The 19,000-nt window shown below is 39.8% G+C and overlaps 1 protein-coding gene across 2 annotated transcripts in view; it reads right to left on the bottom strand.

Moving 5' to 3' along the window:
* lrp6 (low density lipoprotein receptor-related protein 6) overlaps positions 1–19,000 on the bottom strand; it is a 149,808-nt gene that overhangs the window by 2,647 nt on the left and 128,161 nt on the right. For both annotated transcript variants that reach the window (XM_073059413.1, XM_073059412.1), the window contains 15 exons: positions 17,107–17,323; positions 16,214–16,503; positions 14,746–14,972; positions 12,417–12,601; positions 11,825–12,151; positions 11,061–11,263; positions 10,572–10,783; positions 10,246–10,436; positions 8,368–8,577; positions 7,340–7,465; positions 6,796–7,032; positions 5,142–5,252; positions 3,904–4,134; positions 2,840–2,976; positions 543–640 (listed from right to left, as the gene is read on the bottom strand). In XM_073059413.1, coding sequence (XP_072915514.1) covers positions 543–640; positions 2,840–2,976; positions 3,904–4,134; positions 5,142–5,252; positions 6,796–7,032; positions 7,340–7,465; positions 8,368–8,577; positions 10,246–10,436; positions 10,572–10,783; positions 11,061–11,263; positions 11,825–12,151; positions 12,417–12,601; positions 14,746–14,972; positions 16,214–16,503; positions 17,107–17,323 — 3,002 coding nt within the window. The remainder of the gene's footprint in view (positions 1–542; positions 641–2,839; positions 2,977–3,903; positions 4,135–5,141; positions 5,253–6,795; positions 7,033–7,339; positions 7,466–8,367; positions 8,578–10,245; positions 10,437–10,571; positions 10,784–11,060; positions 11,264–11,824; positions 12,152–12,416; positions 12,602–14,745; positions 14,973–16,213; positions 16,504–17,106; positions 17,324–19,000) is intronic.

Below are 19,000 nucleotides of genomic sequence, written 5' to 3'. Positions count from 1 at the left end.
CAGGCATTAGGTTAAGAACTATTAGAATGGGAAACACCTTCTTCCTCCAGACCACAAGACTACAGATCTCCCTGACACCCGCAAGTCTCATGATGTATGAAGCACCAGTAGCGTTACACTGTTTACTTTTTAAACATATATCGTATGCACATTATTTGTTAATTTATATGGTAATATTATTTATAATATGGTAATATATGGTATTACATGTGTGAGTTGTGTATTGTGCTATGCCCTTGGTCCAGAGGAATGTTGTTTAATTTGGCAGTATACACGTGTATGGCTGAATGACAATAAACTGAACTTGAACTGTTCTCAGGATTATATAAGAGCCCTCATCACTGTCAAATGAAATGACATGGTAAACACGAAAATTACATTTTACCAAAAGCCGAGCAAATTTCCTTCATAACCTTCCAGAAGCTTTATACTGAAAGTGCAAGAGCAACTGCAGGACAATTACATTGACTTTGCAAAATTAACAGCATGATTTTATGGTTAAGTGTCCTCAGTGAAACACCATCTCTGTGTTCTCCATTTACCTGTATGATCTGTGAACAGAAGGGCTGTTTGACGAATAACCAAATTCCATGGTATAATGTGAACGCTCAGTAGCTGGTGAAGGTGGAGGATTCAGCATCTAGAGGAAGGAGAGGAAAAGAAAGAAATCCAGGTAAACATTTTACAAATATGTGGGATAAATTCCTCAAATGTTGTGGCACTGGGTGGATTTTTCCTCACTTTCATTGCTTTAGAAGGTCACAGAATAATTCAGCATAGAAATGGGTCCTTTCAGCTCACCTCATTACTGCATAACGTGATGACAATCTTCAGCTAATCTTGTATCCCTCTACTCACCATTCAAGCATCTGTTCAAGTGCATTAACTGTATCACCTCCACTGGCAGCTCATTCAAGATGACCTCTGCACTCTGCCTGGAAAAACTTGCCTCTCAGATTTCCTTCAAATTTCTCTCTCACATCTCAATCCCATGCCCTCTTGTTCTAGACTTGCCAGCCCTGGGGAAAAAGACAATCTACCCTTTCTGCACCTCTCATCATTTTCTAAATCTCTACAAGGTCACACATCAAACAGGTATCAATCAATAAGGACAAATGCCTTTATCCACCCTTTCATTATAACTATAACTCTCCAAACCAAGCAAATCCCTTCAACACTCTCTATTGCTACCACACCCTTCCTGTCGTGCAGCAACCAGAACTATCGTGCAGTCTAACTAATGTTTTGTGGAGCTGCAACAAGTCATCCCAACTCCTGTGGTGAAGGATTCAGCCTATGTTTTGTCATCTTTGTCTGTCACCCTTTTGACCTATGTCGACACTTCTAGGGAACTCTGGATGCAACCCAAGGTCTCTCTGCACACCAACACTTTTAAGGTCCCTACCATTTATTCTACATATCCTACTAGAATTTGATTTCCCAAACTGGATTACGTTCTATCTGTTACTGCTCTCCCGAAGTTTCCAACTGATCTCTGGCACTGATCCTTAGACAACATTCTTTGCTGGTACAACTCCAAATCTAGGTTAGTCTGCAAATTACTCATCCAGGTCACATACATTACAAAACAATCAAGTATCCACCAGTGATACGAGTGGGACACCAGTTGATATATAGCTTTCCATTCAGAACAACTATCCACTACTACCCCCTGACTCTCATCACTAGGCCAATTTTAGATCTAGTTTGCCAAGACACCTCAGATTCTTTCTGCTTTAGCCTTCTGGACCAGACTACCATGTAAAACCACGTCAAAATCCTTAGAGTCCACAATACAACACGTCTCCTCCTTCATCAGCTTTCTTAGTTACCTCCTCAAAATCCGATTTGAGACACAACTATCCCTGCACAAAACCATGCTGAATCTTCATCAGTCCCCCACCTTTCCAAATGATTGTAACTCCTGCCCCAGAGAATCTTCTCCAGCAACTTTCCTACCACTGATACAAGGCGCACTGCCTGTAGGCTCTAAGCTTATCTCAACTCATTTTCTTGTGTGCCCATCAAAACATGATTCTCCTACCACCCAGCTACACTCAGGTTAATTCACAATGGTCAATTAAGAGCCAATGTAATTTAACAGTGTGGGAGAAACTGGAGTTACACAGTGAGTATGTAAACTCCACACAAACAGCAATGGAGATCTGCATGATATCCAGGGTTGCTGGAGCTGTGCCTGCTGTATCACTGTTTCATCCTGCTTATAGATCTCACTGTTTCCTTCAAAGTTAGCATCATCATTACTTATATGAAGGCAAAATCTGTATTTTCCATATTTGTAAATTATCACTATATCATCTTTCTTGTGCAAAAGTTTTGAATGTTCAGTTGCTTAGCAAGTTCATAATGTTATTTCCTAGAATTCAGCATTTCAGTCTATCCAACCAAATCTTCAGATCCTCAGCAGAATATTAAAAAAAAGTAATTTACAATTGATATCTTATGTTCTCAACCTGTAGCTCACAATATTCAACCTGGTTCTATCCTGATCTATTAAAACAGCTGGAGAATTATCCACAATGGCTTCATTTCCCATCCCCGTATCATAACTCTCCTTTGCAAACCACCCCCCCCCCAAGAGTCACTAACACAATTTTCAGAACACAAACACCACAGTTGAGAGGAGTTGTGAAAAAAAAATTTTTTTTGAGAAAATTACAAAATTCTCTTTTGTACAACCTGGGAATATAAACACAGATTGTTAACCAAGGTACAGGAAGATTGAGGATTTTTAAAAAAAGATATCTACTTTAGTTAAAAAATTCAGTTGATCTTTAAAACAGACAGAGAAAAGTTAAAAACAAAGTTGTCTACTTACAGGAGGAAAGTATGTGCCTTTTGTACTTGAGGAACTGCTCGAGGAGGCCCCTGTAACATGAGCCCTGTCATACGGAGGTCCACTGCTTCCACCCATAATGCTCAGGGAGCTCATCACAGACTTGCCACGGGACATACCTGCAATTAACCAAAAGTATTTGTGCAACTCAGCTTCAATTAAAATTCATTCTCAGAACCCAATCCTGATTCACATCGAGTACTATTTTAATTTTTATTTTGTAAAAGACTCCCCACCAACCCTACTACTTTTAACTCAGAAGCAAAATAGAGTAAATGAACCCCAGTTATTGCCCTGTTTACCATTCACAATCAAAATAAGACCACTGTAAGTCCTAAAAAAATTTCTGATCAGATTCTGTTTTTAAAGTGTAACTTTTGCATAAACTGCTGTACCACTACTTTATGTTAAAATTAAACCGTCCTTCTTGGACTAATGCTGCAATCAATAATGCTGCAAGCGTGAGATTTCTGCTCCTCAAACTGATCATTTTGCAAAATCTTAGCTTATTTCACCCTGGTCTTACCTTCAGCTGTTTCAGCTTATACTATGGAATTTTGTCTTAAAAACATTACATCTCCCACAAATGCTTTAAGCCTTCTTAAATCTCAATTTCTTTGACCAAAGTTTCTAATATCTTCGAGTCTTTTTTTTGTCCTGACAATATTCTTGCATGGTTGTTAGGATGTTTCCAAATGTTGGGAAGAAGTTGTTGTTGACATGCAGTGTATTACTGGAGAGGAACATTACTACAATCAAACCAAGAGTGTGGTATTGCCTCCGCACAATGCCCTTGGAGCAGTCAAGACAAAGACATATGGAATGATCTTAGTACTGTACTAAGTGCAATAACAGCAAAAATTAATGCTGATGTTTTTAAACAGGTACAGGTGATAGATGAAAATTATGTATAAACTATTAAAGTGAATTGGCTACAAAAATGTAAGCTCATTAATACAAAGTGCTGCATAAGTTTGCTAAATAATTATAATTTCCAAACATGATTCCCACAAAGGTCATGTTTAATGAGGAGAAAATATCTCTACCTTGCAAAGATCCTGGAAGGGAGTTAGTGTGTGGTACGTAGCCCAGTGGCACGGAAGCAGATCCACGCACTACAAAATCATTTGTCATCGTTTCGCCATCACCTTTCATCCGTGGACAAAGAACACGCTGACAGATAAAGTACATGGCTCCAATGACAAAGACAGAGAGGATCACACCTATAATCGAACCAATTGTGTTTGTAGGTTGAGGGGTGGGTTCCTCGGTGGGATCTGCAAGAAATGAAACAAGAAGTTAACTGCTGATTTGCTTGGCCAGAGGACCAAGAGGGGTTTAGTTGTTACATCAGATTGTGAATAAATTGTTAATTATGGCAACTGTGCACTGAAACGTAAAAATATTTTTAACCATGTAATTTTATCAAAAATACACTTATGGCAAGGAGCAAACAAAAGGCCAATCTGTCCAGAAAAACTGAAATTTACTGTGCTCCAAATTTTGTCAATTCAGTATGACAAAGGCTCAAAATGAAAAAAAAAACCCAACATGGACCAGAAAGTTTCTCATAATACTTTCAAACATTCAGCTGGATAACTTCATGGGGACTATGGGGTACAATATCAGAAGGAAAATGTACAAGGGGGAAATTCAGAAATTTGTTTATAATGAAGCAAAGCAATTTAATAATTCCCTCTCCAGCAGTTAAATCTAAATTTTAATGTACTCAAATTGTCATCACTTAAGTCAATTTCTCTTTTTTCATTCACTTTAGCCCCACTACTTCAATTTTTAAATGATTCTTGTTACAACTGTACCATAATTACTTTTAGTTCCATAAACCCTCTTAATAAATTGCTCCAACAACTGGAATGTGAACCAGCAAGGGAGTAGATTAGTCATGAGCTTTCTTTGAGAAAATTCCAGTACAGCACATGTTGCAGGATCTACTTAATCTTACTGTCTTCGATGACAGAACCCAACCCATTTCTGTAAGAATGTCAAACTTTGCTTCTAAATTTCTTGACAAAATCTCAGCATTTCTCAAAAAAAACAGTACATGGCCTTCAGACCAAAAACTGCCAAAACCAAAATCAAAGTAGTACGTTTTGTTTTGAACTGTGTAACTTCATCTGAGATGGGAGAGGAGGAAGAGCATCGTTCTTTGTTTATTGAAGTAAAGTTGGCCGCCATTTTCCAATTACCATAAAACAAATTTGTATCCAAACAGAATACAACTAAGAACCAAGTAATACAAATATATTATTTGGTGAAAGCTTACAGCAGGCAACTTCATCTGAACTGTCGGTACAATCACTGTTACGATCACATCTTTTATGTTTGGGAATACATTGGCCGTTGGTACATCGGAATTGGTCCATAGGGCACAAAACTGAGGGGGAAGCAGAAAAACAGATTTAACTGTGCTGAGCAGGAGTAGTAAAGAATTTCAGAAATGGTACATCTTAAAAGTACAAAGCAATTTACAGAGAGGAGTCAATTTTGTAATATTTTCCCAATAAGCTGGGATTACCACTAAAGTTAAAAAAAAAGTGACTTGGCCAGTAAGTTAGACTTCCCATTCACTTCTGCCAATGTGCACTAGCACTACCAATATAATTCTGGAACCAGCTGCTAGAGGTTACCCATGCAGAGGATCTACTGAGCTAAATCTTGGAGCTACAAGACAAAGCCCATGGGCCTTGAATTCTGATGGCACTGCATCAATTTTGGAGCACTGAAGCTTCCAGCACTGGAGTACGTGGCACACTCTCAGCAGGAGCAAGATGCACATCATCTGCTGTATTAGTGAAGACAGAAAAACAAAAAGTATCTAATCCTCTGCAGATAAAAGAAACGGCACCCACTTATGTTGGGGAATCCAGGCCTAAATATCACCTAACCGTTCCTTAAAGGAATTGCTACAGGTTTTCACTAAGATAATTACCTTTAAAGAGAATGCATGGATGTGACACAGGGAAGAGAAGCATAGCTCTTGCCTTCCCCTTTAATACCTACTTGGATTATTTCTAGCTACTTCTCACAAACATCCCCCAGCCTTCCTGTCAATCACCCATTTTCTCGTCCTCACAAGAGAGCCGGGCACCACCATGTCCTAGAAATCCATGTGGTCACAGGCAAGCTGTTTGTATTCTACTGGTGATAAAGAGGCCCAAGGCCAACTATTTGGTGGTCCCCAAGGGGAGCTGTTGTTCCTAAGTTATCCGTCTGTGCCAAGCCCTGAAACTCAGGAGTTTCTCAGCTATGGTTTCAATTCTGAAGAGCAACTGTCTGCTTTGCCACACGGTGGCGCAACACAGCTAAATAACCCTCCTCCATCCCCCTCCTCGAATTTTTCCTTTCCCTGAGAAGCTCCATCAGTCTCTGTAACTGCCACAATTCCCCACAGAAAGTTGGGATACATCTCATTTGCAAGCTTCTTGCTGTTTACTATTCACCAAATTTCTCTCTACCTTCTGATATTCTTTCTCCTCCCCCATGTCTTTTCAACAGCACCATAAATAGCAAATTTAAAGAATGCACCTGTACTCTCTCCAAAATATTATTCAGATTCTTTTTAATCATTTTAATGATTCTTATACGGCTTCCTCAACAATTTAGCCTATTCAAAACAATGAAAAGACAAGTCCTAAAGACCAGAAGTGTCCCAGGCTGACAGGTGATTACCAAAGGTCTCAGCACTATTGGGAGACCTCAGATAGAGAACTCCGTAATGGGGTTTTATTCCAGTTGTTAGTTACTGACTTCCTCAAAATTGCATGCAACATCACACATGAGCAGGATCAGGTTTTGCTGCAATATTCTTCATTCGATGAAGAGCCTACAAACCACATAGATGCCAAAAGAAACAGAACTGTCACCCTGCAAGTGCCAATCTTCTGCTAGGTGAAAAGCACTCTAAAACGACCAAATACCTTCACATTTCTCTTCATCAGACTTATCCTGGCAGTTGGACTCTCCATTGCATCTGAAAACAGCGTCGATACACTGGCCACTGGCACACTGGAACTGCGTCTCTGAGCACACAGGACAGTGCTGCTCATCACTCTGATCATCACATTCAGGATACCCATCACAGCGCCAGTCCAGCGGGATGCAATCAACCTCACCAGTGGTACAGGTGAAATGCTCAGGTGAACAGGTCGGTGGTTCTATAACATACAGGCAAAGTTCATAGTTAACTTTACAGGAGAGGGGAGAAAATTCAATTACATGCTTAAATAAATTCTTCTATCATGTCAAAGAACAAACATTTTGTATAAACATTATTGCTCAGAATGAGAAACAAGTTAGCATCTTTGATGATTTTTATCATAATTTGCCATTTTATTCAAAGTACTCATAAATTTCCTTGCAATCAAAAGTTGCACGTGGCAATTTGAAGAGCCAACATCGATAAGCTGGGATCAGGGGAAGAGGAGGTCCAAAGTTAAAGGGGGTAAAAAAAAAAGCACTTGCCTCCACAGGACAGCTCATCGTGAAGCAGCATCAGGTGAACTGGGCATGAGCAGTGTGCGGTACCATCACCCTTCACTATGCAAATATGAGAGCAGCCACCATTGTCGTGAGCACACGGATGCTCTGCTGCAATACAACAAGAGTTACTGGTTAACTTGCATCAATATAAATGAAGAAAGTTGACAACAGGAGCATCACAAAACAGTGCATTTAGGTATTCTGTTTGATGCTGATTCTTGAATAAATATTGGCCCGATTACTTAGGAAAAAAAAACATCTATTTTGTTCATAATCATCCCAAGGGATCATTATGACTAGCACAAAGGGTAAGAATGCCCTTAATCTTTGTCAATACTGCACTAGGGTACAAGCCTGGGGCTTTGTGCTCATGTCTCTGGTGCAGGAACTGAACCCACTGCTAACTGACAAATGCAAGGGAGCAACCATTTACACTAGCAACGATGGCCGACAATGAACAAATAAAACCCCTGCGCCATCAGCAACCGTAAGAAACGCAAGTCCTAATTATTCTAAAAGATAGTTACCTTGCCACTTCCCAATCTCACATCTTGTTAAATTAGCAATCAGTAGTATCAACATTAGACATAAAAAGCTACATGCCCTTATTAAAAGTCTTGACAGAATGTATTTCTTTTTAGAACAATATCTTGCTTTCAAATATAGAATAATGGCATCTATCAAAATTAATTTAGTGTTGAATTTATACCTGAACCATTTCAAATTGATGGACGTTTCACTCACATTTGGGCATGAGTGCAGTAATGGCTATGAGCTGACTTTCCTTGCACTGTATATTGGATATGTGATGATATCTACAGAAAAGGACTTCATAATAGAGAAGTCTATGGAGTAATTATCCCCAAACAGCAAAATATTATCTAGTTTTCAATTGTTCTGCTTCCAATTTCATCCCTTTCAAATTTTCCTTGTGGATTTCTATTCAGAATTGGCACAAGGACTGATACAGTTTTGAAATTATATTCGATCCAGCTTTGATATTATCATACCATATTCTTGCAGATCGAGTTCTTTCACAGCGTGAATGTCACTGAGCTGGGCTATACGTGCTTGAATCTTTGTCCGACCGTTCCCATTTATCTTTTCAATCCTCTCAATCATCTGCTGCTGTCTGTCAATCCAGTATAAGTGGTTACCAAATATAGTCAAACCTACAGGTTGAAGGATGTTGGCATCTTCCAAAACAACTCGATTTGCACCTAAAAAGCAAATTTAAAAGGTTTCACAAAACAATACAATTTTCAGGCCCTTTAAAATAAAATTCCAACAGCAATGATGTTTATGTCAGAGACATGACATATTTGTCTAACTGGGAATTACAAATGTTAAAATATTAAATAAGTAAAATTACAGTTGTATAACATGTCATAGCCACAGAGCACAGAAGAAGAGCCTTTGGCTAAACTACTCCATACTAACCAAGAAAACCATCCAAGCCAATCTCAGTTACCAACAGTTGTCCATGACCTTCTAAGTCTTTCAAGTCTAAAAGATGGCCCTTGTATCTCGAGCTTTGTGTGTCTGTAATCTCAACATATCTGTTTGTAGCGAGGGTAGCTGGCGACTCCATACTCGGTGAGGCAGGGACATACCTACCCCAGCATGTGAAGTCAGCTCCGCACCATCAGACTGGGCAGATGAGATCTACAGTGAGATCCCATGGCTAGGAAGGCGGTACTGCAACATTCCGCGGAGAACAAGGGCAAGACGAGGCACGGAAGACATCACAGTCATCCACCGCAACCAAGGAAGACCTCAGTTTGTGAGGCTTATTAGTCTCATTGGACACGGACTTCTGAACTGAACTGCCCCAGTGCAACAGCTCTTCCCCTTTAAAAACTCTCCCGCAGAGGTTTCCTGTCATCGTCGGATACAGCAGACAACCAAAGTCAAAGGTGTGAAAGGATTATCTGAACTTTAACAAAGCCGCTGGACGAGTTGTGCAGCTTGTATCAAAATGCAGGATAATTTTCCTGTGAACATTTTGCCACATTAACTGCATGAAAGGAATGCAAGCAGTTCTTGTGGTAAGGACTTTGCTGCCTTGGTTAATGAATGACGGATTTTTGTTAAATTAGTACCTGCATGTGATTTTGACAAAAGCTCTTGGCCCAAAGTTTTCCCCCACCACCTGCCAAGTTCCTTCAGCAGTTTGTTGTAGCTATATTTTGAAATTATCGTGTTCTTGCTGCCATGCAAAAACTGAAAACACTAAACACATGTGGCTAAACAACAATTTTCACTTCTGTTTAATGTATTTTAATAGCACAGACTTAAGAAAATAATTGTAAATCCACTATCCATCACAAGAGATTACACCAATGTAGCAAACTAAGGGAAAGATTTTCAGCAATATTTTTAAAATTTATTCCTCAGGAGTCCTGCAGAGAGACAACAAAAGCCTTGTAAACGTTAGTATCACCCACATCATCAGCCACTCAAGTTAAACAGCTGGAAATATTTACACTTCAAAACAGAATCTAAAACCTACCCCAACCCATTGCAAGGTGAAATGTTGCATTACATTATGTAGTATAATGCTTAAGTTTCTCGTTATGACAAGTAAAAATTACAACAGTAACTTGACCAAAGTCTAGCAATGAGACTGTTGCATGTGATGCAGGCAAAGGGAAATGTTAACCTGCAAAAAAATTTCTGAAGCTGCAATGGGGAAAGTGAAAATCTCAAATAATCATTCCAATTAATTTGGTCAATATATAGTTATATCTTTCCACTCCTTTTGGCATCATGAAAGATAACAGTACTTGACATACAATAACAGTATTTCAAATACATCAATAAAAGCACTTTTCTTATTTTTCTCCATCCCCTCCCTCCTTGGATTCCCAGAAGCGTTTTCTTTCTACCTGATAAATCACTGCTCTCAATGCGTCGGAGATCGGAGTCGGCCCAAAAGAGCTTGCCAAGCTTGTTGTCAATAGCGAGTGTAACTGGCTTACTTAGCCCACTGAAAAACAGAATCTCTCGCTCTGTGCCATCCAACCTAGCACGCTCTATTCTTGGTGATCTTTCTTGAAGATTGGTGAAGTACATGTACCTAAGAGATTATTTTTTTCGATGTGGGTAGGAGGGGAAAAAAAAAATTGAACCATTTAGTATCATTCTGTCCAAAGTTGTTCCCTGTTGAAAATTACGTATGTATCAGAAGTCAAGAACCAAATTGTAGTTTTACCCTCTCTCTGGATTTACAATAATTGCCCTTGGTCTGTCTTGCTCTCCATCCAAAACAACACCAATTGGTTTTCCATCCAGACGTGTAACGTTGATAACATTGGTTGCCTCACAAGTCCAATAGATGTACCGGCTGTAGATATCAATGCTGAGGTCATAAGCCTGCATGTCTATGTTTTGGTTGGGAAGTGTGCTGGTCACAACTGTAAAGCTCTGCAGCAGAAAACAGTAACAAATTGATCTTTACCATAATCTGTCACAGCTTCTTTTAAAAAAAAATGTAAAACAAAATATTTTTATTACACAAGAGGAATTAATTCCACAAATACAAGTTGACTTTTGTCTGACATTTTGCGCAGATTTTTGCATTAGATTGGTTTCAAAGTACTTCTTACTTTATCATAGATTTTAAATGAGAAGAATCAAAACATCACTGCATGCCTATGTATCTGCATTGAGAAGTATTGTTGAGCATTATTTTAATACAAACCTGGCTTCCATCTTCCTGTGCTCGTCTTATGACATTTTGACGAGAATCGATCCAGTATAGGTGTTTATCTACAGGATCATAATCAATAGCTCTGACATTTTTCAGACTGTGAATGGGAAGAATGATATCTGGGCTTTGTTGTTCATCAATAACCATTCGATTAATTGCATTCTTTTGGCTGAACAGTAAAAACGAAGTTGGAGCTGCAAAGTTATAATTTTAGTGTGTTAGTTTCAATTGGCTACAGTATACTTTCTAAAGTGGGCAAGAGAAAATAAAGTTACATAATAACATGCTTCCTTTATAAACTGAATTTCCCACCAACTTTATTTCTGAAATGCAGCTTTAAAAATGTCAAGAGTTGACCACGAATTAAACAGCATATAAAATGGAAGAAAATTTCCTCCAGAAACTCATAGCCTTGAAAATGGTCAAATCCACAATTTTAATAACCATATACTGCAGATTCTTAAATATATTTAAGATATGCTTGTATAAGTTCTTTAAACAAATGAAAAAAACCTGGTTTATAAACAGTATCTCTTCTTAATTTAACCTCCCAAAGAACCTGTATTTGTGCATATTCCTTCACCTCGCTGGTGCTGTGAGCCAGCATACAATTCTTAGAACTCAATGCCCTTGCCTCCTTCCCCCCACCACTGCTGTGCTGTTACTGTGCAGAATCCCACTATACTAACTTTTGAAAACTGCCTTAAAACACATCGACTAACCCCCAAATTTAATGGTACTATTATAATGCTTACGGCTGCATGTCTTGTTGTCTGTGTTCAAGTAGTAGTGAGCTGGGCAGCCACAAACATAACCAACAGCTGGCATTGCCAAACACAGATGCGAACAATGCCCATTGCTTGAAGCACACTCATTCCATCCACCTTGCCTTGAAGAATGAAAGACCAGGATGTCCATGACATAATCTAAGTGTCCTTGAATGATGGTGCGGTTCTGACCACTGGTTTTGTTGGCCCGCTCGATACTGCGGCGGCTCCAGTCTGTCCAGTAAATGTAGTCTTGGTACTGAGTTAAGCCAAATGGATGAGGCAAGTCATCTGCAATAACTTCGCGATCCAGACCTGTAAGAATACAAGTTATCACTGACCTGAAAGTGATATGCTTGATAAAAACATTTTACAGTAGGAGAGTATATATATATGGGATTCTTACCTCTAAAACCATACCAGAGCAACTGAATATATAAAATATACCCAGGTACTGCTTACATCTTAAAAAGCATTTAAAAATTCCACTGAAACATTCTTAATGTAATCAGCAAAATGTAAAGAATAAAGCTTATATTGAATTCCAGATCAATAGTCTGTTTCTCCAAAATTAACTCACCCAACATATTGGAAGATTCGATCAAACTTGTATCTAGGTCTGTCCAGTACAGTCTTCGTTCTGCATAATCAATAGTTAGTCCATTGGCTCGGCCAACGTTTGGAACCAAAGTGATACGGCCTGTTCCATCCATGGCAGCTCTATCGATCTTTGGCTTACCACCCCACTCAGTCCAATACATAAACCTACGAAAGTACATACTTGTCAATGTCCGGGTAGTAAGCATGTGTTAAAAATATTTCGAGGAATGCTGCACACATTATTGAATATAGAAAATAATATTTGTGATGGAGGTAATGCATTGTTGAATAATGATGGACTGAAGATGGTATCCACTGCTCCAATACAAATTGTCAACAGAGACATGCTTGCCCATTTTAAATTCCTTTCTATGAGCAAAGCATTGGCAAATCCTTCAGAACAAATCACCAGGGGATTTTTAAAACATCTTCACTAGTAACTTTGTATGTAAAATGCACTCACCAGTGGATGGGCCAAAACAGTACCCATCAGTACACTCAGCAGGTCAGGCAGCATCCATTGAAATGAGCAGTCAACGGATGCTGCCCGACCTGCTGAGTTCATCCAGCTTTTGTACGTGTTGATTTGACCACAGTATCTGCAGTGTACTTTGTGTTTACCCATCAGTACACGTTACCAATGCAGTACATGCATTGGTTATATAAATAATTCAGAACCAGAATCAGGTTTATTATCACCAGCATATGTCGTGAAATTTGTTATCTTAGCAGCAGCAGTTCAATGTAATAATATAGAAGCAAAAAAATTGCAGTATATGTATACTGAAGAGATTAAAAATCATGCAAAAACAGAAATAACTATTAAAAAAAGTGAGGTAGTGTTCATGGATTCAATGTCCATTTAGGAATCGGATAGCAGAGGGGAAGAATCTGTTCCTGAATCGCTGAGTGTGTGTCTTCAGGCTTCTGTACCTTCTTCCTGATGGTAACAGTGAGAAAAGGGCATGCCCCGGGTGCTGGGAGTCCTTAATAATGGACACTGCCTTTCTGAGACACTGCTCCTTGAAGACGTCCTGGGTACTTAGTACCCAAGATAGAGCTGGCTAAATTTACAACCCTCTGCGGTTTCTTTTGGTCCTGTGCAGTAGCCCCCATATCAGGCAGTGATGCAGCCTGTCAGAATCCGCTCCACAGTACATTAATAGAAGTTTTTGAGTGTTGTTGTTGACATACCAAATCTCTTCAAACTCCTAATGATGTATAGTCACTGTCTTGCCTTCTTAATACCTACATCAATATGTTGGGACCAGGTTAGGTCCTCAGAGATCCTCAGGAACTTGAAAATGCTCACTCTCTCCATTTCTGATCCCTCTATGAGGATTGGTATGTGTTCCTTCGTCTTACCCTTCCTGAAGTCCACAATCAGCTATTTCGTCTTACTGACGTTGAGTGCAAGGTGTTGCTGCAACACTACTCCACTAGTTGGTATATCTGGCTCCTGCACACCCTTTCGTCTCCATCTGAGATTCTACTAACAATGGTTGTATCATCAGCAAATTTATAGATGGTATTTGAGCTGTGCCTAGCCACACAGTCATAGGTATAGAGAGAGTAGAGCAGTGGGCTAAGCACACACCCCTGAGGTGCACCAGTGTTGGTTGTCAACGAGGAGGAGATATTATCACCAATGCGCACAAATTGTGGTCTTACGGTTAGGAAGTTGAGGATCCAGTTGCAGAGGGAGGTACAGAGGTCCAGGTTCTGCAACTTCTCAATCAGGATTGTAGGAATTACAGAGTTTAATGCTGAGCTGTAGTCAACAAACAGCATCCTAACATAGGTGTTTGCATTATCCAGGTGATCCAAGTCCGTGTGGAGAGCCATTGAGATTGAGTCTGCCATTGACCTATTGTGGCGATACGCAAATGCATTGGGTCCAGGTCCTTGCTGAGGCAGGAGTTCAGTCTAGTCATAACCAACCTCTCAAAGCATTTCCACACTGTCGATGTGAGTGCTACCAGGTGACAGTCATTAAGGCAGCTCACGTTATTCTTCTTAGGCACTGGTATAATTGTTGCCTTTTTGAAGTGGGAATTTCTGTCCGTAGCAGTGAGAGGTTGAAACTGTCCTTGAAAACTCCTGCCAGTTGATTTTTCCAAGCCTTACCAAGTACTCCTTACCAGATAATTCATCTATTGACTTCAGTTCCAAAAAATGTTCAAATTAATGCTTCTAATAAATACAAGCCACTGACAAAGCTGTCTGTTAAGTGTGGGCCATCACTTCACTAGTTGTTATGAAGTTAAGTGTTCTTTAGGAAATCTTAGTCTTACTTGAATGTGTCTTACCCTTCAGCAGGGTCCAATGCCAAAGCTCTGGGGCTGTCTAGGTCTTTCCACACCAGTACTTGTCTGTGCTGTCCATCCAACCTGGCAACCTCAATTCGATTAGTTCCAGTATCAGCCCAGTACAGGTTCTTGCCCAGCCAGTCTACTGCCATTCCTTCAGGGTAATCAAGCCCAAACTCCACAACGTGCTCCAGAGCACTCCCATTCATGAAAGCTCTGCTAATGGTCTGTAAAACAGGAGGGGTATACCAGATTATTTGCCAAAGCAGACTAAGGATGTGAAAGATACAACCAAGGCTGTTATCTCTTACTATTGCCTTCTTGGCAATTAAGGCATGGACATAACAATCATATTCTTTAATCTGTTTAATCATATTCTTAAAAATCCACCTTTACCGGCAAACGTAAATATGGATGACTAAATTTCTAGTTGAAGCAGCAGAGTGCTTGGGTTTGGGTGCTGGCTCCTTCTGTTGTGCCCAAGACATAAAGCTTGTTGACAACCATCCAGACAGTCCCAAGTCTGAACAGGAACCACCTGCACTCAAGTCCAAGCACAGGTACAAGATCAGAAGCCACAGACACAATATTGACTTAAGGGCTGAGCTTAAGACGTGGAAACTTTGGGGCGGGGGGGGGGGGTGGGGGAAGAGGGTCACAGGGAAGGCAAGAGAGAGATCAGGGTATCAGAAGAAAAAGTTCGCAGGGTTGTGATAAGAACACATCCTCTTCAGGGCATCCAGTCTTGGTCACTGCTAGGACAACAAAGTCCAATTCCCCAGCACTAGTTCACTAAGACTGACATTATTGCCTTCAGCCCCAATACAAAAGTGTCACGGGTTTATGGTCTGAAGGGTATAAATGAATTCTGAAATGGCGAGAAATGAAGGAATGGTTGTTGTAATGTCTTTATTATTGTGAGCAGACCTTTGAATTCTATAATACTGAAAGAAAAACAGCTTATGCAATTGGATTTCTCAGCATGACTTTAAAATATTCTTTTATACGTACCAGAGGTAAAAGAAAGCAACACATGGTGACGCAATTGATTTCTAGTCATCCCATCTTAAAAATTATTTTGATTTTCAGACTGAATTATTTAAGATATAAAATGGTACAATCAAGTTCATGGCAAGCTTTACCTAGTACAGATTTTCTCCCCGAACTGCTCACAATGATAAGGGAAATGTACATCTTTAAAAGTAACCTGTTACTATACCTGTGTATTTTATCAAATGAGATCTTTAAACAAAAGGAGCATTTCTCCTTCCATTTGAAGACAATTTCTGAAAAATACATACCAATAATCGAGTGCATTATTCAGGCTCACTTTTCATTCTCCTAGTGGTGTGAGTTATTTTTATATTTCAGCTGCAATTACTATTCCAGCAGCATCCTGCGGGAGCCCATTAGCCCTGGCAGCTCGGAGACACCAGAGAAGCAGCAGTGGCAACAAGACTTTTCATACCTTCAGGCTAATATCTGTCCAGTAAATCCGGTTGTCAGTCACATCGAAATCCAGAGCAGAGGCTTCCTTTACCCCGGTTAGTGGAATAGCCACATTGTTATTGTTCGTTTCGAGTGAAATCCTTCTGATGTCTGCTCTCCGAGAGAAGAGGAGGAAAGCTTCTGGTACTATGCAGGTTTTCATGTCTCTGATGAGCTCCAAGCCTATTGGGCAGGCACATCGCACACCCTGAGGCCTGTACAAGCACAGATGACTGCATCCACCATTATCTTCTGCACATGGGTTGGTACCTGAAAATATATTAAACTCACGCTAGTTTGCCTGCAACCGGATATTAAATCAGGTACATCAAAAAGGAGTTTTCAATAAATATTCAAGAATAACGAGTTTCAACAGCAGCATTGTCCCTATTATCTGATACAATTCCCTGTGGTTTTCGAAATCATTAATCTTTTAATACATGTGTGACTGGATTTTGCAGAACTGCTCAAGTGTCATCCTACAAATACAACACCGTGGAGGATTTCTCACAGAAAATCCAGAGGACGAATAAATTTCCTTGTAGAATTGTTTTATACGATAGATTCTTCTCGAGATAAAATGCCTATTGGGTTAGCCTTTCAGGTAAAAACAGAAATAATATTCACTCTTATTTGCTATTACTTTTCCCCAACACACCAAGTTCAACCTACCCACAAACACTTTCAATAACTCAAAGCTTGAATGTTAAAGTGCTATTCAGTTACCTTCTCCCTGATTTATTTAATTTTCCAAATTACTTTAATATGCGTTTTGAACATATAGTACCTATCGAATCACTACTCAATGGTGAAACATCAGTCTGAAAACTAAACATGAAAAAACTCTTAGAAAATGTAGAGTTGGTTACTTACCCAAGATACGATGAACATTTGTGGCCTTCAAACCCATCAAGTCGGGCAGTTGGTCAATGATGATCTCCCTCTCGGCAGACATTTTGTGAACGCGTTCAATGCTACGCCTTTGCCAGTCTGTCCAGTAAATGTAATCACCCAAAAGAGTAAATCCAAAGATGTGTGGTAACTTATCCTCCACAAGGACTCTTCTACCAGTGCCATCGCAGTTCATTACCTGTTTTGTTTAAAAAAAGATAAGCTTGTATTCGACACTACAGTACATAATTGTAAGAAAAATTACAAAGATAGGTCTCAAAAATTCCTGCCTGACATGTGCCAGAATTCTTTTAACAGGGAAGGATATTGAATAAGTCTAAATATTTCCAGCAAGAGGGTGAGAAATTCCATGAGAATTGATGATGCAAGAATATTCTAGATCTCCCTCAAAGCCAATGCATTAGATATCTCTTCAAAAATCTACTTGCTTAAAAGCATGCTAGTTTCTAAATTACTTCACAGGAATATCTTCTGAAAGTCTTGTAAGGTTAAGAAAACACAAAAATATACAAATAAGTTTTAAATATGGAATGGAAGAAGAAAGCTCTCCACAATGAGCCTCTTTACATTAAATGATTTGCTACTGGAACAGCACAAGCTCACCTCTGTCCCAGGGTACTGACGGACTTTTACCGCTGTACCACTGAGAGCATGCTCACCAACTGCATCTCAGTGTGGTATGGCAATTGTCTCGTATCGGATCACAAAGCACTCCAGCGGGTGGTGAAAACTGCCCAGCGGATTATCGGCACCCAATTGCCCACCATTGAGAATATCTACCATAAACACTGCCCAGGCAGGGTGAAAAGCATTATCAAGGATGCATCTCACCCTAACCATGGACCTTTTACTCTCCTCCCATCTGGTAGGCGCTACAGGAGCCTCCGATCCCGCAACAGCAGGCACAGGAAGAGCTTCCTCCCTGAGGCTGTGACCCTGCTGAACCTCACATCACAGCGCTAAGCAGTATTGCACCCATATTGGACTGTCTCAGTACTTTTATATTTGTGTGCAGTAGCAGTTACTTTTTTTATTCGCAGTTATTTTGTAAATAACATTATTATTTGCATTTCATTGGCTTTGTATCTGTACTTGGCACAATGACAATAAAGTTGAATCTAATCTAATCTAAACAGTGTGGCCATATTCCTCTTACTCTTTCATAGTAAGACAGCTTTGCAATGAACAATGCAATATTTCAAGTTTGTCATCTGACTGTACATATATACAACTAAACGAAACAATGTTCCTCCGGACCACAGTGCACCCACAAGACAGATACACACACAGCACACAGAACATATTACAAGTTAATGAAATATAATTCAAAATGCATGTAGCAGTGCACAGCACAGGCGAACAGAGAACAGATCGCTGTCCTAGTGACGAGACCTGGGTGGTGACGGGGTGTTCATTAGTCTCACAGCCTGAGGGAAGAAGCTATTACCAAGTGTAGCAGTTCTCATCCTGATGGCAGTAGGTTAAAGAGATTGTGGGATGGACGGTAGGGATCCTGGACAGAGCTTCGGGTCCTTTGTACAAAATGCTTCCGGTAAATGTCACGAATAGGGGTGAGGGAGACCCTGGTGATCCTTCCAGCAGTTTTCACTGTCCTCTGAAGGGTCTTGCAGTTACAATGATGCAGCCAGATGGGACACTCTCGATGGTGCTCAAAGTTCAAACTACATTTATTACCAAAGTACGTATATATTATACAACTTTGAGATTCATGTCCTAACAGGCAGCTACAAAACAGAAACCCCAGAAACAAAAACCCATTAAAAAAATACGAAACAAACCATGCAAACAATAAACACAATTCAAATCACATTCTGAACTGAAGCTGACAAAGGGA

Source organism: Hemitrygon akajei, chromosome 10, assembly GCF_048418815.1.
Source record: "Hemitrygon akajei chromosome 10, sHemAka1.3, whole genome shotgun sequence".
NCBI lineage: Eukaryota > Metazoa > Chordata > Chondrichthyes > Myliobatiformes > Dasyatidae > Hemitrygon > Hemitrygon akajei.
This window is presented reverse-complemented; position numbering and strand designations above follow the sequence as displayed.